General features: G+C 38.8%; 1 protein-coding gene across 2 annotated transcripts in view; it reads left to right on the forward strand.

The window, feature by feature from the left end:
* rnf220a (ring finger protein 220a) overlaps positions 1 to 21,140 on the forward strand; it is a 510,657-nt gene extending 489,517 nt beyond the window's left edge. For both annotated transcript variants that reach the window (XM_041208059.1, XM_041208057.1), the window contains 2 exons: positions 1,386 to 1,460; positions 14,572 to 21,140. In XM_041208059.1, the coding sequence (XP_041063993.1) occupies positions 1,386 to 1,460; positions 14,572 to 14,643 (147 nt within the window). In that variant the 3' untranslated portion in view covers positions 14,644 to 21,140. The remainder of the gene's footprint in view (positions 1 to 1,385; positions 1,461 to 14,571) is intronic.
* The last annotated feature ends 4,041 nt before the right edge of the window (positions 21,141 to 25,181 follow it).

A 25,181-nucleotide genomic window follows, 5' to 3' on the forward strand; every position in this document is an offset into this window, starting at 1 on the left:
TTCTTTACATAGGGGGCTGCTGAGGTATGCAGTGCTTTGCCATAGGAAGCTTTGGGACAGAGATCGTTGCATCTTTTAAGGAGCAGTAAAAAAAATATTTGAAACAGAGGTAAATGGTGAGCAGCAATTGCCTCCAACTAAATTGTAGGAAGACTGAAAACATCATTTTCAGTCCCCGTCTGTTCTCTAACCACTGACTATCCCCCTCTCTCCGGCAACTATCTGAGGCTGAACCATACTGTTTGCAACTTTGGTGTCACAGTGGACCTTTGGATGAACTTCTGACCACATATTTGTATCATTGCTAAGACCACCTCCTTCCATCTCCATTACATTGCCCAAATCTGCCCCTGTCTCAACTCATCAGCTGCTGAAACCCTCATACATGCCTTTGTTACCTCTAGACTTCATTATTCCAATACAATTCTTGCAATCCTCCCACATTCTATCTTTCATAAGCTTGAGGTCATCCAATATTCTGCTGCCTATGTCCTAAGTGGCACCAGGTTCCATTCCCCTTGTATTTACTGACTTCATTGACCCCCCGGTTTAACAATACCTTGATTTTAAATTCTTACCCTTGTTTTCAAATGGCCTTGTTCCTTACGATCTCTGTAATTTCTTCTGGACCCTACAACCTTCCAAGATACCTGTGCTTCTCCCAATTCTGGCCTCTTGAGCATCCCCGATTTTAATTGCTGTACCATTAGTGACTGTGCCTTCAGCTGCCAAGGCCCTAAACTCTGGAATTTCCTCCGTAAACTGCTCTGCCTCTCTATCTTTCTTTAAGATGCTCCTTAAAACTTACCTCTTTGACCAAGCCTTTGCTCATCTGCCATAATATCTTCTTATGTGGCTCAGTGTCAAATTTTGTTTGATAACATACCTATGAAGCACCTTTGAACATTTTACTACATCAAAGGCCTATATAAATGCAAGTTGTTATTGTGGTTGATACAAGGCTATGGGGAGAAAGCAAGTCATTGGGATTAGTTTTAGTTTGCTCTAGTAAGGACCTAGCTAGACACAATGAGCCAAATAGCCCCATTCTATCTTATAAACTTCTATGGTTCTACAATTCTGGAGGGTGAGCAGAAAGGAGGAAAGTGGGTATTATTGCATTGCGCTGATTATAACACAATATGAGTGGTGGTTGCTATCTTGCCCACATTTTGCATCCTTCTGCATAACACTAATTACAAGAAAACCCTTGGTTACCTTGTTTGTTGAACACAATTTAGAGGATCCCAAGCCCAAAACAAAGACATTTAAATTGTATGAAAATTTGTGACTAAATAAGGATGATATCTGAACTGTAGATACTTCTCCTATTTTTCTTAAAACCATTCTTCAAAATTAGTAGGTTTATTTTTTATTTTATGCAGGACTCCTACTCGATGCCCCTCACCTCAATCCAGTGTTGGCATGTTCATTGTGAGGAATGCTGGCTCAGAACACTGGTAAGAATATCCTTCCATTTCTTCATGTTGTTTCTTTTCTTTCTGTCGTTCTGCCCTAGTGCCTTCAGGGAAAAGTGTTATAATCCGTTCAAACATTGCAGTACAGAAGGAAGCAATTAATAAGAAAATGCTCATCTGTTTCGCAGCCAGCCTTTTCCAATACACAATTTATTATATAAACACTTTCACGACGTCCTTTAAAATTTGCTTGCTGTGGCGGCTTGTTACTAATGTTACCATTAAACCATACCCTGAAGACAGCAATAAAGTTGGAATGCTAGGCCCTTGCATCTTTAATCAAAGTGAATGCTTGTAATCTTGTTACTGCTGCCTTTTTTTTATGAAACTGGGCAGTACATAGCAAACTGTGTTTGTGTGTACGTGTGCATGTAAATATGTAATAATCATTCATTATTCTCATTAACTTAGCTTTATTTAAACAGATTTTTTGTAATAAGGAAATAAAGGTGGAACAATATGATTTTCCTACATACATCATACATGTAACAAATAAAACATTTCCAGTGCTGTAACCACAATTAGTGCAATAAAAGATTGGAGGGATGGGGGTTTTCTTCTCTCAAAATGCCTGACTACAGTGGCACATTGCTGCAGTGCTAATGAGGGTTTGAAGTATAAAACACTAATGAACTAAAAAGGAAAACATTTATTGTTGAGTTTAGCACATCATGGTTGAGGTAAGTTCATTACCACAATTAAGGTAGTCCTTTAGATTTTGATTCAACACTTCCTAACTTATAATCATTGCTAATAGTTTAATGTTTCTTTATTCATCATATCCCCCACAAGGGAAGGAGGTATGGTGATTTTCTTACATTTCATTGCTCCAAATGCAGTTTTCTAGATTTGATTACAATGCATGTTGGTTAGTCTTCAGATTTCTCACATGCCCCACTTCGCACCACTAGCTTAGAAGCTGAAAGGCTTGGTTTACACTATTTTATTTCAGGTTTGATGTCACAGTAAAGCGTAACATCTCATTTCATTCTTCTAGTCATTGGGTGATATTGATTGTTGGTGTGAGAGCCAAGAGATCATACTTTGGGGCCATTATAATACTTGGACTTGGGGTACCATGCATTGACTACTAAGCTCATGCTAAAGTAGCACATGTGTTCAGTATCAGGTGTTCCAGCATTAATTCCAGCAGTTCTACCTCCCATTACAGATTGCCTGGCAGCAGAGACACAAGACTTGGCACTGGAATTGTAGACAGGGGCAATGTGGCACTAGAGCTCTTCCATACAGCGCCATGGTGTGGAAACAAATTGATTTGGTACTGTGTATATGTGACAAAAATGAAACATTTTGGTCTTTTAAGATTTTTTTATACTGTTGTCCACACTGTATACAGAGGATAAAGATCGGTAATTTTTGTTTTCTGCAAGCTAGAGGGAATTTATGTTAGTTAGCCTAATAGTCACACCTCAGGACAGAGTGAGGACATGTGTAGTCATAAAAATTTCTTGCTATTGCATGGTTTGATTGCTGCCATTGTACGTGAATGGGAACACAGACAATTTGCTGGAATGGGTATCAATGGGGGAAATATGTATGTTTTATTAATTGATCTCTGTTGAAACAAGAGGAGTTATTATATTTGAATGTAGGGTTATTGGGTTATACCTATTTTAAAGTATCTTTGATTCTGGATAAACATGAACTATATGCATTTATGTAGCAACTTTAATGTAGAAACATACCCCAAAACACTTGAGAGATGTAATCAGTCAATATGGACACCAAATCGAGAAAGGAAATATTAAAAAGTGTGACCAAAAGCTTCGTCAAAGAGGTGGGTTTTAAGGAATTCCAGTACATGGGGGACAGATGACTGAAGACATGGCCACCGATAGTGGGATGAAAGGACAGGAGGAATGCGCAAGCTGTCAATAGTTAGAGGAATGTAGAGTTTTGAGCGTATTGGAAGAGATTACAGAGATAGAGAGGGGCAAGGTCATGAAGGGATTTAAACTTTGAGGATGAGCATTTTAAATTGTAGTTTAGGAGTCAATCTAAGTCAACAGGGGTCACAATTTAAAAATAAGGGATCGCTCATTTAAGAGATGAGAAATTTTTTCTGAGTTGAGTCTTTGAAACTCTCTTCCTCAAAAGGTGGTGGAAGCAAAGTCCTTGAATATTTTTAAGGCAGAGCTAGATAAATTCTTGATTAACAAGGAAGTGAAAGGTTATCGGAGGTAGGCAGGAATATGGAGTTGAGGTTACATTCGGATCAACCATGATCTTATTGAATGGCGGAGCAGGCTTGAGGGGCTGAGTGGCCTACTCCTCCTAATTCTTATGTTTGTGTGTAACGAGCAGGAGTGATGGCTGGCTAGGTATCAGTGCAGGTTAGGATATGGCAGCAGAACCTTGAATGAGCTGGAGCTTACAGAGCCTGGAGGCTGGCACTCCTGCCAGATGAACATTGGATTAGTTGTGTTTAGAAATACCAAAGGCATAGATGAGATTTTCAACAGGAGGGGCAAAAGTGGAAAGTGTTTCAGAGGTGGAAGTAGCCTGTTCTTGTGACAGTGAGGATATGGGGCCAGAAACTCAGCTCAGGACTGAATAAGCCTCCAAGGTTACAGGCATCTTGCTTCACCCTGCGATGGTGACCTGGGACTAGTATGGGATCAGTGCGAGAGTACATAATTTGTGGCAGGTGCTGTTTAATTGTCAAAGAATGGAGCTAGCTTTTTTATGTGATTTAAGAAAATTTACATTTTGTGAATGGGCTTGTTTCAGTGCATAATCAAAGGATTTGAAATGACAGTTCAGTGGCTGAACTTACCTCAGAAGTCAGAAGTCTGTAGCCAGCAAAGAAACTGACTCTTGCAGCCTTTCACCACAGAAGAAGTGAATGCACATTTTCATGGATCAATGTATATTGAGAGATAGCTCAAGGGAAGGATCTTTATTATTCTGATATATTGTGGAGGGTAATAACGTTTGTAAATTATGATAAATACACTCTTTTGCAGTGAATCCTGCATTCATTTATCTGTTAATGTTAAATAAAACATCAGTTGCTTTATAGCCTCAGTCTGGCCTGACAGACTATAAGTTCAATCTTTTCCTGTCCTTTTTTGTATGTTCATAATCCATCTAACGAGGACAAAGGGAATCGTGGTGACATGTGAAACATTTTAGTAAGCCAGTTTACAGTAGCAAAGTTCTTTGATCAACCCCTGAGCCTTGCTATCACTTACCTAAATATTGGGCAGGTAGCATTCCTCTTAGGGAATGGGAAGCCCTCTCATGAAATGCTTGCTGCTGGTAAATCTAAAAGGAATATCTTACGAGAAACACAAAAATGTAAGTGCAAAAGATGTTTGTGGTACTGCTTGTGGGTTTTTGATAGCTGTTGATGCTACTTTTATTCATAAATATCAGATTAATTGGTCGTATGTGGTCAGATGTTGGATCTTGCTCTGTGGTATTTGCATATATAAATTAATTCACCAGAGTAATTCTTTATATATGAAACACTATCTGACGTTTCTAAAAGGTATGAGAAGGGACTAAATAAATGCATTTTTAAAAATTTATTTTTAGACATGCAACTGCAGTTTCCAAATTGTTGGTGCACATATCCAAGATTTCTTTAGTGACACTGGATTAGAATGTCTCAGGAAAGTGAGGCAGTAAATCTTTCCTTTATTCTTTCAAAGCTTAAGTTTTATCATAGACAATAGTACAAGGCTCAACTGTACTGGCAATAAGCTTACTTTGTACTTGCAGTAAAATATTTTAACTTTTTTTTGTTTGGGGTGGTGGGGGAACTTGTTATATTATAGTCCTTTTACTCCCCAGTAAGAATTGGCCCACTGCTACTAAAACTTCACAGTTGGATACAATACGTTAACACTGAGGTGTGGGGAATCATTGATTCCACAGCTGCGTAGTGACGTCATCAAAGATTTTGAATTGATCAAAGTAACTATTCAGTCAGCCTTTTGAATTCAGGACTAGCATTTTTTTCACCCAGAAAGAAAACTCCATGGCCTGGAGTTTCTGTTTTTTCACCATCCTGTCTTAGAAATGTATAGCTGATCTTTCATCGTTCCTGGGTCAAAATCCTGGAACTCCAGTGTGTGTCTACTTACACCATATGGACTCTAGCAATTCAAGAAGATGGCTCACCACCACCACCTCGAGGGCAGTTAAGGATGGACAATAAATGGTGCTCTTGCCAACGATGCCCACATCCCATGAATGAATATTAAAAAAAGTTAGGCTTGTCACCCTTAGAGATACTTTGACCTGCTTACCTTTCTCCATCTGTCTTTCAAAGTGGATACTCATTAGTTGGTCATTGGACATCTGACACATGGAAGTTTGAGTCCTCAGTAGGTGGATGGGCAAGTACCAGGAGCTTTTCACAAGCAACACAACTGACCATGAAATGTTTGCATTTCCAATTATCATATCTTCTTGAACGGTTCCACCAGGTGCAGAACTTCAGTAGAAGCTGCTTGCCTTTCTGTAATCCAGTTATGATAGGTACTAGGCTCTGGATATGAGAGTAAGTTTTCTTATACCTAGCCTACAAATAAGAAACCACCTCAGGACTCATATACAATGAACATTTGTTTTCATTGTAGTGAAGGACCTGTTGAGGCATGTGCTTGTGACATATGAGTTTAATACCACTAGCAGCCTTTTGTAGTTCAATATCTGCATCCCTGAGAGAGCAGGGTAGGATTTCAAAGTATGCAAAGGGCTACTACTAGATTTTAACAAACCAGCACTGTGCAGCTTAACTTCCTTCCTTGCAACCTCTTTGCCTCTTTTTCCATAATTACTTTGCAGCTTGTTTTTAGATTTTGCTCGTGGCCTAGAAAAAATCATTCTGTTCTGAACCATGAACTAGGACCATTTGGTTATATGCTCTGTATTCCATAAGCTGCATTGAGGTTTTGCTGTCATTTAAGGAAGAGGCCAAGACGTCCTATGTTCCTTTTCAGTATGATAGCAAAAGGCTGCATCCAGGCTGAAAGTGTCAGCATTAGGACCTCTTGATAGTAAAGACAGTGGTTGCTACACTAGTGTATGCAGTATTAATGACTTGTCAGGAATGGCATCTTGCTGGTTGGTTCTTAGTTTGAAATGCTTCCATACATTTTTTTTAATCCAATGCTTAAATATTTACGAATAGATTTTGGTCTACTTGGTATGATACTAACCCTACACATATTATGTGAACTTCAAGCACTATGTGGTATTCAAAGGGTTAAATGATAAATGGAATTTCTTTCCTTGTGCTGGTAGTCCTCTTTACAGCTGCCCTTGTAATAAATAGTGAGAATGAAAGAATTCTGAGCTCATTTAAGTGAAGTTTATATTAGCAGTTTGTCATTTATTGCTGTTCTGTTGTTTTGTTTATTCTTTCCATTTTTATTTTTACATGCTCACTTTCTACAGTTTTACCCAAGGCTGAGTTTTCATAAGTTTTTGTTAAACTATTTGATCTGAAGATTAAAATCAAACAGCGCTATAACATTGCACTCCTGTTGATAGTGGTTGCCAACTGGTTAGGAATTTACAGTTTTCAGCAAGCAAGATAGTCCCTCGCGGTTGGACTAGGAATGGATGCCAATGTTGGATTCCTGTATTCCTGTATCAGAAAACAGTGCATTGTTCAGTTTGCTTGCTGTGATTCACGAAGTGACATTCCCTGCTATAGTGCAAAATGCTAAAGGAGCGCAGTCAGCTTTTAGATGTATCCTATTACTGACTTTTTGATAAAATCCTCATGACAAAATAAATCCAAAGACCATAAATCCATCTGGACTCTTAGTAAAACTTGATTCTTCACTTGTGAAAAGAGCGTCCACAAGGAAAGCACGTTTGCTATGCAGGGATAGTTGTATTTTGTAAACTTGTGATTTATTAGTAAATGAACAGCCAGGTTTTCCCTAGTGAGTTGTTCTGTGTTCGTTATGGGAAGCCCAGTGAGTGCCTAATCCTCCCCCCTGCCGTAACTTATTCAATATTGCTGTGCCGCAGAGTGGCTTGACTATAATAGTTTAGATTAAAGATGGAAAAAGTGAAGGCACATAACTTGAACTTGCATTCTTCCAGCTATTTACTTCTCTCTTTCGTCAATAATGGAAACCTACAGTACTGTACAATAGCAAATATTAGAACTTTTGAAGCTGAGCTCACATTTTTATCAGGTTGCATGAGAGTACTCTTAATCTATCCACAAGCTTTTACCAGTCCAAATATTAATCTTATTGTTATGAGATATGCAACAGAGAGCTTGTTTTGTTTCTGGGGGAGTGGCTTAACTCACGGTACTGGGAACAAAGGATGCAAACCCATCCACCTCCTACCAATTTGTGTCTTTTCCCACACTGCTAAAGCACAGCTGTCGGTTAGTTGACCGAATATAGCACTAACTACATGCATGGAGATGTATGTTTGCAACTGGGGAGCATTATTTGGGAAGGCTGAACAGAAAATGGGGAATAAAACTGTCTGCTTTTTTTGTATCCTGCAATGATCTCGAGACATTTTAATATCAAACAACCCTTGGGATATGTTTATATGGATTCAGGCAAAAATATGTTTCCGTACAAATAAAGTTCTTAAATTTGTCTTTTTTTTCTGTCAGAATAGCACCATTAAGAGAGTTAGCAGTGTGATGGCTATTGAGAACACACAGGATTAACAAGCTTGGTTGGCAAGTGAACCCAAGCTCCTCAGTTATCCGATTGATTATTCTGTTAATATGGAGCTTTGGCATTGCAATTAGTGGTTATCATTCTTGCATTATCTCCCTTTACCACTCCAGTTTCTGATAGTAGTTAGAGGTAACCACTCATTCTAATGACTGTTCACACCTTTTTGCTGTCACTTCCTTTGACACATGACATAATGGTAGTAGATCATTTACCTGTTTTTGTAGACATTTGTTCCTTGTTATCAATACGAAAAGAAGCAAGGCCTTTGTGGGTCATTGATATCTTTGAGTATCTTGACTGCTAATACTTCAAGATTAATGTTTGGAGGTCTATATTAGCTGTTAACAAAAATGCACAACTTTTCAGCAAATTGAGCCCAGTAGCTGCAAATTAGGCTTTCTTCTCAATATCCAGCAGCTTTGATTTTAAAAAGGACACTGCGATAGGATAAATTTGTCTTATAGTTCAGGCTGCAGGGATGTATTGAAAGATCCATTGATGAAAATTTGAAACTAAAAAAATGCATTTAATTGCTTACAGGAATATTAAAGCAACTCAGGACAAATATAAAGAATATTGAAAAAGTATAAAAAGGTTAGAAAGTCTAAGGGTGTGTTTGGGCAGCAAAATGACATTTGATGTGCACGTGCACATTTCTGCCACACTTGTGGCGACTATTGAAGATTCTTTTCCTGACTTTAAGGCTTCTGAGCAAACCAGTTGCCGCCAGAGATGGATGCACTAATATACCTCTCCCTTGGAAGAGAGCATGACTCGTAGCACAGGGCACACAGAAAAGGGCAACAGCTATAGTGAATGGAGGAGGAACAAAAGGAAGGGAGGTGTCAATATTCTCTTTCTAACCAGGCTGTATGTAAAGAACTACTTTGAGTGAGATGCCAGAACCCTAATTTCCCTATTCAGCAGAAGACCCACTCTCCTGGTTTCTCTCTGTTACTGATCATCACGTCATCATCTTGGCTAACATGCAAAAATAATAAAAATATCCAGTGCTATCCCAGTGGTTGCAGCATGGCTGGCAGAAACCTACTGATTTCAATGGTAGAGACTGTCCATGTCCTTTCAGGGTGACCTTGAGCAGCTGTGGGCCTAGAAGACCCAGCTTCAGACTGTACCAACTTGGCATGGGCAGCAGCTGTCAGAGCTGGCTAGCTGACAAACGTGAAAGGGTTGAGAGGATGAACTGTCACCCTGAGAAAGGACAGCAGGTTTGTACTGGATGGAGCCACTGCCACTCCCCTGGTGTGGTGCCTCAGCAATCCTAGTAATCCCTATTTGTGTTGGAGGACAAATTGCTGGAATGTTTTTTCATGCTACAAGCCCCTTTGAGCACTGGTATCTGCAGCAGTGATTTCACGGTCTGAATTTGCATGGCTTCAGTCTGAGTTTCTATTGCAGTAGGATTTACAAATGTGCCAATGAAGTTGGCTACCACCTCCAAGCTGGGAATGATGGACACCCAGCTGCGCATAAAGCAATGCAAAGTTGGTGCCAGACTCCCCTAAGGTCCTTGGCATTGAACATAGGCTTTTTGGCAGGTTTCCTCAATGTACCAAGCATTTCATTGAGCATACCAATCAGCCTTCTGTAGGCTTCCCTATCAGAGTCTTCATCTGAGTCCTCTGCAGCAGAATTTGTGCATGACTTGGTCTTCCAGCGAGCCTCTGCTATCCTTGCCCACTGACTTGGCTGCAGGCTGCTGTGCATAAAATAAAAACCACTGCAAAATAAACATTCCACACATGTCCAATGTCTGAGCTTGCCCAGGCTGTACCTCTACGATCTGACGTAAACGTACTGGATCTTTAGCATCTAAACCCTTTAAATTACACAGTGTCACTGTTTTAACTGGTGGCTGCGAGTGAAATCAAGTGACGGTTTTCTTCTTCATCACTGTCTTCCTGCTGTTCCTCCTCTGCCTGGTCAGGCCTCACATCTTGTATATCTGAAAGGAGAAAGGCACTAAGGTACAGTTGCAGAAGGAAGAGGTGCAATCTTACACCATCCGCAATTTGTAAATCAGAAGGGATTCTGGAATGAGGGGCAAATGGAATGTGAGATGGAGATTAGGTATGAGAAGGATGTCATTTTCAACTGATTCATCTCCATGGCTGGTCTGGGATCAACAATTGCCATTCCAGTAACTGCCATCAGTGTCTCCCTCATGGGAGTTAGGGCATCCAGGCTTGCTAGTCTCTTCCGGTTAGCTCCGGCTACCTCCAGTCATGGGTGACCTTATCAAGCAAAAGAGAGGAAGGTGTGTCAGTGAGTATGATTCAATCTGTTTGTGATTTGGGATGTAATGGTTGAAAAGCTGACGGTGTGTGCAAGCTCTGATATGTGGGTATTAAGCTTGTAGCAGTATTCAGTGTGAGTGTGCAGTGGAGCATATGAATGTTAGGTTTGAGTCCTGATTGGTGGACTTGATGGCCTTGACCACTTGTGTGAGGACATTGAACTTCTAGGTCCTTGAGGCTTGAGTCCTGACATTGACCTCAATGGCTATCTGCTACCAATCCATTTTGAGCTGGCTGAGCTCCTGGCTCCCTGAGAATATAGGACATCTGTCCTCTTGTCCATCTTTATTTTATTTGTTCATGGGATATGAGCATCACTGTTAAGGCCAGCATGTTGCCATTCCCTAATTGCCTGTGAGACAGCTGTGGTTAGCTGTCTTCTTGAACCACTACAGTCCATGTGGTGATGTTAGGGAGAGAGTTCCATGTTTTTGACCCAGGGAGAGTGAAGGAGCAGCAATGTCCACCACCTCCACCAAGCCTTCCAGTGCAGTGTCTGAAAACCTTGAAACCCTATGTCTCCTATGTTGTGCCATTCTTCACTATTTCACTTGCTGCATGACTACTGGCAACTACTCCACTCTCTGCACCTTCCCTTTAAGAGGTTCAGGCTAGTTTTAAGATATGCTAGGAAGTTATGATTTTTGGCTCCCACTGATGCCAATAAACAGTGCACTTAGTGCTGGCTGCACACAGCAATCATTCCAATAAACACAGCACGAAGTTGACCTGCTGCCTGGATTTCAGTCAACAGGCAAAGGTTAATCATGCATCACGATCCCTGTGCCTGGTTTAGAGGGCTGTCCAATTTAGCTTCCTAATAATATGAGAGGGCAATAAATAGGCTTTCTATAGGCAAATCACTGGTAAGTTGATAATCATTGTATATTAAGAAAAGGGAACTGGGTTTTAGCAGACTAGGAGGAGCTGATAGAGATACTAAATAAGTATTTTAACTTTAGTTTTTACAGATCAAGTGGATGTTGAAATTATAGATTCGCCAGAGGTCAGTATGCAACTGTTAGCAGATGATGTCAGTTTTATAGATGTGATACTGAAGAAGTTCTTCAAACATAAAGGTAGACAGAGCCCTGGAATTTATGCTAGGATCTATAATATGGTGGGGAGCCGGTTAGCTCAGTTGGCTAAATGGTTAGTGTGTGGTTCAGAATAACACCAGCACCAACAGCGCGGGTTCAATTCCCATTCTGGATGAGGTAGACTTGGAGCCTGCCTCCTTGCCTTTCCCCTGAGAGTGGCAAACCACCATTGACACAAAGTACGAAGAAAACAGTTCAGGTTGAAGTAGCTGCAGACAATGAGCTAAGGACCTGCCTTCAGGCAAAGCACACATGGCATGACGTAACATGATATGAAATTGCTAAAGCACTTAGACAAGCATAACCTGTTAATGGTTGGTCAGCATATGTATCTAAAATGCAGGCCATGCTTGATCAACCTTCTTCTTTGGAGAAATTACAAAGTTGATGGATAAATGAAATGCAGTAGATTTGATTTCTATGGATTTTCAAAAAAATGACATTTGATAAGGTCATAAGAGATTTATAGAAAAAATAATGGCACATGGAATTAAGGGGAATGTGGTCAAATAGATAAACAGCTGGCTGGTGGATAAAAAGCCAAAAGGATAAAAGGAAGTTTCTCAGACTGAAAGGATATGGTAGGTGATTTTCCGCAGGAGTCCATGTAGGGGCCAATCTCATGTTTTATATTCATAAATGTTCTGGAATTATGGAAAGAATATCTACATTTTGCTGATGATGCTAAATTGGATTTTTGACAAATTATAAATTGCAAAAACATGCTTTAGGGTGAAATAGGAATGATGATAGGATAGACAGATAGTGCTAAATGAAAAAATACATTGGGAGGAAAAAATGGTAAGGTTTTAAATGGAGCAGAGGGATCTTGATGTGCAAAAGGTGGCTACAAAAGTAAATAAGACCATAAGAGAGGCAAACAAAACCCTTGATTTTACATCTAGAAACATAGAATACAAAACAGTGAGATGATATTGAATTTGTACAAGGCCAGGCTACAATTGAAATATTGATTTGCAGTTTTGAACAGCCCATTATATGGGTTTTGGGTGTGCAATGGTTGTACCTAATTTCAAGCAAAGCCATGGGAATATTTTTCATTTAGAATTGTACCAAATTTTAATTTGTCCTCATAGATTATAAATGGAAAAATGTTTCATTGGTCTCTATTTTGAATATGTATACAGGGTGAAGACAGCAGGAAACTCTCATTTTCTGGCATCTATAAACTGCAGATCAGATAAATGGTATCTAGCACTAGAATTTGTTTAATTAAAAATTGATCAGTGGCTAACTGAATGGATTTATCAGCTTTTAAAAACTGATAAAATTCCGTTTTCGGCAACCCTAATATTTACTATGCTCCGACACAAATTGTTATTGCAATCTCTGTATAATGAGCTTGCCACATTTTGTCTGCTGTTACAATGCATCAGCTCTGAGCATTCCAATGTCATGTTGCATACATAGTCATTAACCATATCACTTTAGATTAGTGTAAATCAGAGCAAAATTGCATTTTATCTGGTTTAGTTGCTTGGTTTATGAGAGACTTGTACTTTTCATTTTATCTTATTACGTTCTTTTATTCTAAAGTGTTTTTGAGACAACTCCTTTATTAGCCTATTTCACACCCCTTTTAAATTGTCACAGTGGTTGAGATGACTACCAGGGGTTTTTGTATTAATAATCTGGCTGGTCAGATTTATAGGATTCCTTTTTTAAAATGGCACAAACCAGTTTTGGTTGATCTGTTTTTGGCTTCATTGGAGTAAACACAAAAATGAATTAAACCAAGACACTATAGCCTATTCGACATAAGTGTAAAATGGTTTCAGCATTTTCACTGCTTATGTTGGAGCTTTGTATCAGGTGCATTTCATCATAGAACAAAAATAATAAAAAGGCTGCTTTACTGATAATTTAGATTAGACAATATGTCCACCAATTAAGCTCTAGGACATGAATGAAGTATTTGCTGATTAGCATCTGCAGTAGAGAGAGAATGACTTGAAAAAATACATTTTCACTAGTAGGCAATGTGAATTGTTAAAAAGTGTGTGTATAGGGAGAATAGCCATTGAAAATAACACTCTTAAAATGGAATATTACTGCAGTCAGTAAAAGTACATTGCGATAAATAATAACAATTCTTGGCTACATCTAAAATATGCAAACCATACAGCTTTATTTTAACTTTGATAGAACCTCTGAGAAACATTGTACTTAAAAGGGAAGGAAATAATGTTTGTTCGAAATAACACCACCCTCCACCCCCTCCAGCGTGTATTTAAAATTAGTAATGTTGCCAGGAGTTTTTTGTAGGGAAATTGTTATCCTCAACAGAGACCTACTTCGATAGTGATCCTATTCTCCTGGCAACCCCAGTGATACCACTGGCTGAGGAGAAGAATAGGCATTCTGGGATAGTTCCACTGATAGCAATGGGGATAGCAACATAGGCTGTGACTTTGAAGTGGCATAGAAGCCACTTGATCCTAGGATAACTTGCTGCGTGAAAAGGATTTGCTAAACAGAGGTGAGGTACTTACACCCAAAGGAAAATCAAAAGTTCAGTCACCTTCAATTGTCGAGCCACACCTAACGGTTGGAGAAAAGTATTACAAAAGGCATGGGTTTTAGTTGAGGAAATGGTATAAAGTGCAGAATAACATCAAGGAGAGATTATTTTTAATGGTCTGTGAAGAGATATGGAAATATTAAAGTTAAAACACCTGCCTTAGAAAATATAAGTCCAAATTGAAGCAATTTTGTACATTTCTAATAATTATAGAGTTGGAGAAATGTTCAAAATCGTAGCCTTTCACTGTTCTGAGAATCTGGGAATAAGTATCTAAAAATATGAAATAGTGTTGTAAGAAATTATGCTTTAACTGTGGAGAGTTAAATGGGCAATAATAATCTACCTTTTCCACATTAATATCTGAAAGAAGGTGAACATGCTATTGCCAATCGCTGACCTTTTCTGGTGTTTAATTGAATTTTTCTTATTTTTCAGGGGGCCAAAAAGCTCTGTCCACAGTGCAACACCATCACATCCCCTGGAGACCTTAGACGTGTGTATTTGTGAAGGAGTAGGATGTGGGGAAAAAGGCCACAGTTAACCTGAGGCCAAGTTAATCACAATGCCTCACAACAGAAAGAGGACCATGAACAATTGTGGGGTGGCACCAAAAAAATGTACAAATATCCCATTTTTGTTTTTCTCTTAAGTGCGTGGAAGGAGAGAAGCCGCCCATCCAAGAGGACAACTTGTTAATGCTGTTTGTTGTATTAATAAAAAAGGAACCCCTGTCCCCCATCCGAGTTTTATCAGATGATTGATGCCCAGAACATACACACAAACTCCTCCATAAACCCTGTTGACTGGAGCTACGTTTACCAGAAGACATTCTGGGCTGTGCATTGTGAATGGACCTGTACTGTGTTCTATTGTGGTGTTATAGTGACAAAATAAACAAAAGATGAAGCACATGTAATATAAATTATGTATGTTTACACCATTGATTGTGTATAAATGGAATAGACTTATGAACAGTGCATACTAATAAGTCCTTAATCATTTTGAGAGAAAAAAGAGAAGATGCATTAAATCTACCGTATTTTTTACCCAGGCTGCCTAAGATTTAAATATCTTGAGCGGTTGGTTAAAAAAGAACCTGGTTTAATGAATAATTTTGTGGTGTATATTTCTCATTCAGATTAAAGGAACAGCTTCAGTAATGGCTGTAATAATACCCATAACTTAAATACTAAAGGATGTAGACAAGTTGGCTTGTCTTAGTTGTAACAAATGGGCTACTTGTACTAGAGCCTGACCCATTTAAAATATCAGGCTGCCGCAGCAGCAGACCCCTGAGGGAGAACCAGACTGACCCCTATGTAGAGGCTACAGCCCATTCCCTAAGGTGGAAGCTGCGTTAGTTCTTGTGGACCAGCGTTGTGCTGTGTGTCTCAGTTGTACCAGAATATGTAACCAGTTATAATGTTTGTTATTCATGTGAAAAGTCCTGGAATAGACTGAAGAACTTGAAGGTAGATTTTGAGCGGAATGCAGATATTCTGTGATTACCAGTTGCCCATAACAGTTGGCAACCCTGCCCTCTCACAAAATGATAACTAAATTGGCTTCATTTACTGTTCCTGAAAATCTTTCGAATGTTGCCAGTTGTTAAAGTTTGTATAGCCCATCATTATAGGTCTCACAGTTTTAGTGTTGTCTTGTTAATAAGGTGGTTGGACCTTGGTTGCTGATTCTCTTTTGTATTACATTTATGCTACATTCTGGGACAGTCACTAAAATGTGCAGCTCATGATAGCATGTAAAATGCTTGGCTCCCAAGGAATAGATTATAAAGGGAGTAGAAAAATTAAAATTCCACTTTGTTCTTTACAAAACACATGTGGGCCATGACACACACAGGTCTAAAAAGAAATACAAATGATATGAATTTATTGTAGTAATTGACCATTGATGTAAAAAAAAATCTCCTGGCCAAAGCAAGCTATATGATGACCTTTCAACATACCCTTTTGATGTTGGTTGGACATAGTTGCAACTCCTTACAATTTTATTTCCTTTTTTTCTCTTTAATAGCCAGTTGCTGTTTTGATGTTTCCGATCATCCCTTGAGCACTATATTTTTAAAAACAAATGTTGCCACAGTTCATGTAATATGGCTTTAATGGACAAAGCTTGAGATATCCATTAACACACTGGCATTTGCTAATAAAAAGTTCAAAGTCCTTGCAGAATAAACTGTGGTTGTCTGTGCTAGTACAGAACCAAATGATTTCATTGTAAGCCATCTCTCAATTTGCTCTTTGCATGTTGCTTATTATTCTAGGGTATTGCTTTTGAAAATAGACTTACATGGCTTATTCTCTGGCACAAGTATAGCAGTGCAAATGGGTTCTGGATTATTATTCAGATAGAAATGCTAACAGTAGTGTCAGCCCAGTTGGAAACCAAAGCAAGCCAAAAAGAAAAGGCAAAAAAAAATTGAAAATATTTCCTCCTTGTTGACTTGGCATGGTGCACATTCGCAGCAATCTCCTTTTATCTTTGGGTGATGGTTTGAATCAATCAATGTAATAACTTCTTCCTATTGATTGTTAAGGATCCAGAATCAAATGATTCCAGTAGTCTTAAGCTAATATATCCATGAAAGCTTGGCCTTAAATATGGTACTAATTTACAACCTTCCAGATAACCCACCTAACCATAATTGAGCAAAGGCCAATGATCTTAAATTCTGGAAGAAGGAAAGAATACAAACTTCACAGTTGGGCAGTGATGCCATTTGTGCTGTGAAACTTATAGGTCATGTACTAAGTTAATCAGTTATTATTACATATCCTGATATTGAGCCATAATAATGACATTTGCGGTAAATTTTTAATTAATAAGTTACTCATTCTGTGTATAAGTGCATTGTAGGGGCTGTACACCATGGATGGAAGCAATTTCCCATTTGAATGTGTTGACCTCTAATGGCAATACTAACTGGGAAGAGCTGTTAGATATGTAACACCAGATGATAAATAGCCACTTTCAGTTAGGTTCCTGGTATGTGTTTGGCCCTTTAGCTTAAATGTTTTGCTTTTTTCACCTTAAAATGGGAATGGCTCCACATAATGTTTTTTCATTCTATTTAATGAGGCACTACCAATTAGGGCATTTCTTTGAGACCAATCACATCACAATAGGAAATACTGCTGTTCACATCCTCCATTGAGTTTCTCTTGTGGAAATCTCATTCGTTTGTGGTTCTCATTAACTGTATTGGGCAGGTTAACTGAATGACATACTGACCCAAATTGTGACTGGGTGCTTGAATATTTTTTTCCACTTTTCTATCCTGTGTGATTCTTTGTAAGGATCTCTGAGAAGATATGTGAAAGTAAGACAGTGTAACTCATACTACAGTTTCTCCTCCATCCCTGTATTGAGGAAACTGTTCCATTCTTTTCGGTGCCTATTCTTGCCAACCCAGCTCAGATCAAGAACTTACCATGTGAGGAATTTCAAGCTGCTTGAGTCTAGTTGTTCTTTACATCCCCTTCCAAAAAGAAAAAGCAGAAGTAGTTCTTGTGTAATTGTATCAAAATGTATTTTGTTTTGGCATTTTTCAATTTGTTGAGAGCAGATTGCAGTTGACACCTAATGTGATTGGCTTTAAATTTTTGTGGTTTTCCAATCCCAGAATGTGCATTGTGAGCATCCAGGAGGCAATTTGATCTTCTAGTGTTCAGTGCATACAAGATATTTCTTGTATTCAATCCTCAGGAGCTACTCTGACATTATGTAATATCCTGCTTGAATTCTTTAATGTAGAAAAGGGGGTATAAGTTGGATAATAGTGTATGTGTAAGAAGAATGCATTCACTAACAAAAGTCACATAATTTTGTATATCTTATGTTGTTCCTTTCACATTTTTATTCTCTATTACATTTTTGTTTACTTAGCAAGTGTTCCTGTCCACCTTTTGTAAATGTGCACCTGATTAATATTATGTATGGTGACACTGCTAACAAAATCCCACTGAACCCAGTACTACTTAGGTAGAGATATTTTGCAATTTCTTAAGACGTTCATGTAAAACATCCAGTTCAACCCTCGAATTTAAAATCACAGCTGGAGGATTTTGTGCACCAAGCATCTTTCCTAGCCAGATGGGATGTGATGGTGGTGTTTGTAGCATATCTTTCATAATTCTTTCCACTGGTGGTCTGTAATCAGTATTCTAAAGGCTTGATTCAATTGAGCAAAGAAAAGGGATTTGACCGTATTAGTTCCTCATTAGCATCATATTTCTGAAGAACTGCTTAAATTCTCTATAATGCCCTATTCACTGCCAGACTTGTAATCAACCAACTGAAGCGAGTGATTTTAAGAGGCAGGCATCCCTTGTAGTTAAAGTGATAAACCTGGTTGGGGGTTAAGTGTTCACTTGCTCAGGGTATTGACCTACCTTGATCTGAATTCACAGCTGTTTCTTCGCTTTTCACTCTCCACCACCCCCTCTTCCCCCCTCAAAAAAAAAGTTTCCTCATTGAAATAGCAACATAGTTTACAGGTTGTGTACAACTGTTTTGGACAAAGTGAAATAAGCTCATTCCTTAAACCCCTGATGTTTGTGCCAATTGCACAATAGAAGGTCTTTGAATCAAAATCCCAGCCAGTACAGATGGAGAATAAAAACAAATTGACACCACCACCCAGACATTCTTTGTTGCCTGGATGCGCATGATGTTTATCAAAGACAGATTAATGTGGAGCTCTGTTTCATACTACTCATCCCTGCAGCTCCTCCAGTGAAACTGAAGCTGGTGACAATGGTGTACGAACACACAACATTTTACTCTACAGTTGACTTATGAATTATATAATAAAAATAGAAAATGCTGGAAATACGCAGCAGGTCAGGCAACAGCTGTGGAGAGAGAAACGGCTAACCTTTCAGGCCGATGAGTTTTTGTTAGAACTGGAATATTAGAAATGAAACAGGTTTTAAACAAGTACAGAGGTAGGGGAAGGACAAAAGGGGAGGTCTGTGATACTGTAGAAAGCAGGAGTGATTAAATGACAAAAGGTGCAAGGCAAAAGAAATGGGAATATTAGACAAGTAAACAAAAGATGAATTTAAAGGCGATATAAATGCAAAAAGAATCATTGCTGAAAATAGGGGCAGTGGTTATGATTTGAAATCAAATCTAAATTTCAATTTTGTACATTATTTATTGCCCATGATGTGGTGTCTACAATGGGGAGATAAGACACAAATTTAGTGACTATTTTGTAGAACACCTCCTTAGACTCCACAAGCATGGTCCAGAACTTATGGTCATCTGTCATTTTAACCCTTCGCCACATTCCCATTCTGACCTCTAGGTCTCCTAGGCTGTTCCAGTGAGGTTCAACTGAAGTTTGAGAAACAGCACCTCACCTTTCAATTAAGCACTTTACTAATTCTAGTCCTAACATTGAGTTAAACAATTTCAGATCATATCCACTGTCCCAATTTTTTCAGGTGGCAGCTGTTGGTGATGGTTCTCCTATTCCCATTTATACCTCCTCTAGATCCATCTTTTGTCTTTTATCATCACTGTTTGTCTTGCACCATCAATCCTTTTGCTACTTAATCTTTCCACTCTGCCACAGACATTGCCATTTGTGCTTTCCCCACCGTTGTCTGCCTCTTGTTTAAAACTAGTTACACCTCTAACTTTTTCCAGTGCTGACAAAGGTTAACTGTTTCTCCCCACAGATGCCTGCCTGAGCTGAGTATTTTTCTTTGTTTTGTATTACCAGCATTTGCAGTATTTTGTCGTATTATGAGCTCTGAATTTTGAATTTTGGAATGAAAGTTGATGTACAATGAAAAGGATTTGGAATTTATGGCAAATGAATTTTAATTGGATTCTGCTATGCCTGTCTTGGTTTGAATTAACTATTTTAATGGATGTATAGGTTGTAGGCAATTTATGCTCCTATTTGCCCTTTTAAATCTTTGAAAGGATATGAATGCCTCTATTATAGTTTTTTCTTTCTTGCAGCATCCTCAGCTTTGATCACAATTGTCTTGTAATTTGGTTTACAGAAAGCCCACTTACTATAAGGAAAAATGGATAGCATTCTAATCTTTCCTGCCACTATTCTAATAAGGCAACATATTGCCAAGATTAACCAGGAGGAGAATTATTCAAAGTAAATGAATAGGGTCTCAAAGGTGGAAAATTTCTGTCACAAAAGCTGTGCCACCCAATGTGGAATGATTTTCTGCCCCCCCCCCCCCCCAAAGTTTCTTGCTTTTTCGGATCCTCCAAGCATCATTCCATGGCAGAAGGGCAAGCCAAATATCCTTCAAACTATAACTTGCCTTGCTATCCCAATTTTCTCTTTACATGGAGAAGGCGCTCTTCTCTATACCATCTTTCCCCCACTCCTTGAAAGAGATGGGGATGGGGGGTTGAGGGGCAGGTGCTAGTTATAAGGGCCTCATTGGCGTTGTCTATCTACCTTCATTATATGATGCTCCAATGTGTTATGTTACTGGTTTGCCTCAGCGATAATGATTTTGATTTGATTCATGCTTAATATTGAAAATTTGCTTAATTTAGCTAATTTTCTAATTAAATTCTGGAACATCAGCCAGTGGTGACTTCATACAGCTCACGATGTAGCAGCCTATAAATGAGGATTCTGAAGACCTAACAATAAAAGTAAACCGTGGAATGAACAAAATAAGGCCAAAGATGTAACAAGTTAAAACTGCATTTTTATGAGTGTGCTTCCTACCCCCACTGAACATTTAAACAGCAGGACTGCATTGTGGGTAAGAAAAGGATACTGTAAGGTTGAGTGATTTAACCACCTTCTGTCTGGTTTGCAATGTAAAGTTGATGCATTCTGTGCTTGACGTTGGCATAGACCGAAAGCCTTTTATTGTAGAATTTGCGCTTTGTGTCTCCGTGTGAAGCCTGTACCTTAAAGTATTGGATTTCTGAGTCTTGCTGTTGAAATACTTGTAAAGAAAATAATAAATTTTTTGTAACTCACCATATATAAGACTAATGAGCTATTCTTTATGATGTAAATACAGTACAGAACATTGACTTGTGTTTGCTAATCAGCAATAAGTGAATAGTATTTAAGTCTATTTATCATTAATAGGTAGTGTAAAATGGGATACAATGGGAAACTTAATTCTGCCATGTGCTTCGGGATTGCCCCTTATATCTGGGTTGAAATCTACATCAGAAAGCAAGGGTAAAGGCATCTGAATTTGCTGTCTGCATCAGTTTTCAGTGGTTAAAAACTACAGGGATCGTTTACATATTCACAGGGTTCTATCCTGCAGATCAGGTATGGGAATTTTAGATAACTGAGTAAAGTTTTACAGTCTACAATAATAATTTGCATCCCTTTAAAGTAGTAAAATGTTCCACAGTAGTTCAATCAGACAAAAATGGACACCAAGCCAAATAAGGACAGCTTAGGACAGGTACGCAATAGCTTAGTTAGAGAAGTAGAATTTATATGTCTTAGAGGCAGGAAGGGCTAGGGAGGGAATCCCAGAGCTTAGGGCTCATACAACTGAAGGCCTGGCTGCCAGTGGTAGGACATAAGAAGTCATGTGCATAAGAGGCCAGAATTGGAGGAATACAGAAACTTCAGAAAGTTGTAGGGCTGGAGAAGGTTACAGGGATAAAGAAGGTTGGGGCCATGGAGGGATTTGAATAAAAATTTTAGATTCGAGGGGTAGGATTAAAAATGATTACCCTTCAGAATACTAGAGCTGAAGGAGTTAAACAAACCAATCATTCTGAAACTGCTCTGAAATAATCCACTACTTGTGTATTTGATAGTGCTGTCAGCTGCCAATTCATTCATGATTGTGCATCAGCATGCAGTCATTTACAGACCACCTGTTTACTGAATGAATGGACTCAGCCAACTGTCCACTTCATCCTGTGAGAAACTTTAGCTAAGCACAAACGGTGGCTATTTTGGAATAAAGATCACACCAACTTCAGATTGCCCTTCCAGATTGCAGTCATACATTGGCTGTTATAGCAATAATGCTTCATTATCTTTTTAATCAATTAGGAATGCTCAAATTTAAAACTACTTTCTTTTCCTTGTGCAACAGATGTATGATTTCAAAATTTATAAAGCTGCGAAGCTTTCATTTTACTGTTAGATATTAATTAGTAGACCCTTCTGGGTCAACACACTGTGGACATCATGTAATGGTCCCTTTGTCACACTACAAAATTGCTTTTCAACTTGGCTGTTTACCTGGCTTAATTGTGGCACACATCTGAGTCATAGCAAACTAGTGAAGGGGGTCATTTTAATTCAAAATCAATATGGATTCAGTGACCCACATTATTTACATGTTGTCTTTTTTATTATAATCGCTTGAAAATTTGACTTTTCCCACCAGCACTCAATGCAAGTAGAAATGCATATTCCTCAAGCCAAGAATGAAGTTCAAAAATGTAGCTGCTTTGCTGTGGTCATGGAAAAAAAGACAAAAGGGGAAAATATAAGACTAAAAGTACAGACACAAAGGGAAAGGAAGGCAAGGTTTTCTTGCCACCTGTTGGCCATGCAAGTCATAGCAGACACAGTACAGCAACTTTTAACTACTTGCTCTAAGAACTGAGAAACATAGGATTATAAATTTGTAGCTTTGCAAGAAAAGTTATATTGCAATGATGGAATGTTTTTCTGAAATAACTTCTCATGGCCTAGCATATTGTTCAATACCACAATTTTTTTGTTTCCATGAACACTAAAAAGCTCCACATAAAAAGCCATATCATTGATCATGTCATTGTGCAGAACTTTGTACCCATTGCTCACACAAGATCTCAATGAATGACTAAGCTAAATGCATTCAAGTCTCAATGTTTAGGATTATGGAATCATAGAATAGTTGCAGCACAGAAGGAGGTCATTTGGGCCTCCACGCCCATGCCAGTTCTCTGCTGGAGCAACTCAGTCCCACTTCCTGGTCCTTTCCCTTTTGTCCTGCAATGTTTTTTCTCTTCTTGTGCTTATCAAATTCCTTTTTAAAAGTGACGATTGAATTTGTCTCCACAACACTCATGTGGTGTACTCCAGATGCTAATCGCTTTCTGCATAAAAATGTTTTTCCTAATGTCACCATTGGTTCTTTGGCCAATCACCTCAAATTTTCTATTCATCAACCCTTCTGCCAATGGGAACAGTTCCTCTCTATTTACTTTGTCTAGACGCTGTGATGATTTTGAACATCTCTACCAAATCTCCTCTTGGCCTTGTCTTCTCTAAGGAGAGCAATGCCAGATTCTCCTATCTATTCACTTGTCTGAAGCTCCTCATTCCCTTTTGTGCACGCTCTCTAAAGCCTTCACATCCTTCCTAAAGTGTGATGCTTAGAATTGGACACAATTCTCCAGTTGAGGCTGAATCAGCATTTTATAAAGAATTAAGAAAACAACAATGGGAACTTTACCAGAAAAATAACAGAGCATGGAAGATGGCAAGTAATGTTTTTGAAACAAGCAATGAAGCAGTTGATAGTAGCAGGGTAGAGGGACAAAGGTGAGGGAGTTTGAAATTGAATCTGTTGGAGGTTCAGATGAGAGATTTTCCAAGGCTGGGTGCTGAGTGCAGTGAGAAAGGAGGAATGCAGAATTTTAAGGGTAGTGAGTGAGATGATGATGTCAGAAGTAATCTTAGTGGTAATCAATACCTTGGTAGTGGATAAGTGTTGGGACTAGCAGTGTGTGCGGGAGAACAAAAACCTGGGTGTGTGCGGGAGACTTTATTTGAAGTGTGCATTATACGAGGACAGCAAGGTTGAGATCCCATTTAGGTCTGTGAGCCTAACACTGAATGAGTCAAATTCTTATTTTCCTACCTTCTCTCGGTATATAATTATATGAAAATTGTTATGATACTATAAATGTGAAAAAAGGTCAAGTGCAAAAATTGACCTCATTACTTTTTGAAGCCCGGTCATATTAAAAGGGCATTGTGAGCACTTCAGGAAGTTTAGACAGAAACAGTTTCTGGAAACCCAATTTCACACTGTAATGATCCCTGTAGAGACTGATAACTTTAAAAAATGAAATTTGAACTTACAGTTAACTGAAAGAATGACACAACCAGAGTTCATGTTTTAAGGCTTTTACTGCAATAGACTAAAAACACTATTGACTAAACATTATTTTTGTAGCCAACTTATACTTTAAACTGCAGAACAGAACTCCTTTTAACACACCCAAAAAACCCACTTCACAAGTCTACTTTACACTGTCCCTTAAGTAGTCATCTGATTTTCCTGGAACCAGACCAAAGTGATTCTCAGCTTCTGAGGGTTTGCTTCCATTCTTTTCCTTTCCCATCCAATTAACTCTTAATCCCAGAACTGTCTTTCATGGTGTGGGTTTTTCCTGGTGATTCTCCATCTGGTGCAAGCTACCCAAATCCTGGCAGACTAACTTGTCTGAGAGTTTCAGAGGTATCTTAGAAACCCTTCCCCTCTCAAAGCCCATCTCCATGGCACTGTGAATCACATGGGCCTTGTATCCAGGTAGGAATTAGCTACGATTTAGACCTCAGTTCTCTTCTATTTTGGAATTGAATGGACAGTTTAAATCACAACCTGACATTCTAACATTCCTGGGACTTTGGAGGCTATCAGCAACTCATCAAGCCTCCTTCGACAGCATCTTCCAAACCAATGATCTCTACTGTCTAGAAGGACAAGGCAAGTTTCCCTTAAAACCACACACCTAATTTGGAACTATATTGCCATTCCTTCACTGTTGCTGGGTCAAAATCCTGGAATTCCCTTTCTAACTGTGTGTTGGGTACACCTACACCACTTGGACTGCGGCAGTTCAAGAAGATGGCTCATCACCACCTTCTCAAGGGCAATGATGGATGTACCAACAAATGCTGGCCTAGCACCCACATCCTGTGAAAAATGAAAAAACAGTCTAACCACTGTAAATACAGATGCTGTTTCCATAGTCTCCAAGTGTGAATGCCTTATACCATTTCAGCAAAACAATCTGGGCCTTTCCTTAATCTTTAACAGTCACTT

The sequence above is a fragment of the Carcharodon carcharias genome, chromosome 16, assembly GCF_017639515.1.
Source record: "Carcharodon carcharias isolate sCarCar2 chromosome 16, sCarCar2.pri, whole genome shotgun sequence".
Taxonomy (NCBI): domain Eukaryota; kingdom Metazoa; phylum Chordata; class Chondrichthyes; order Lamniformes; family Lamnidae; genus Carcharodon; species Carcharodon carcharias.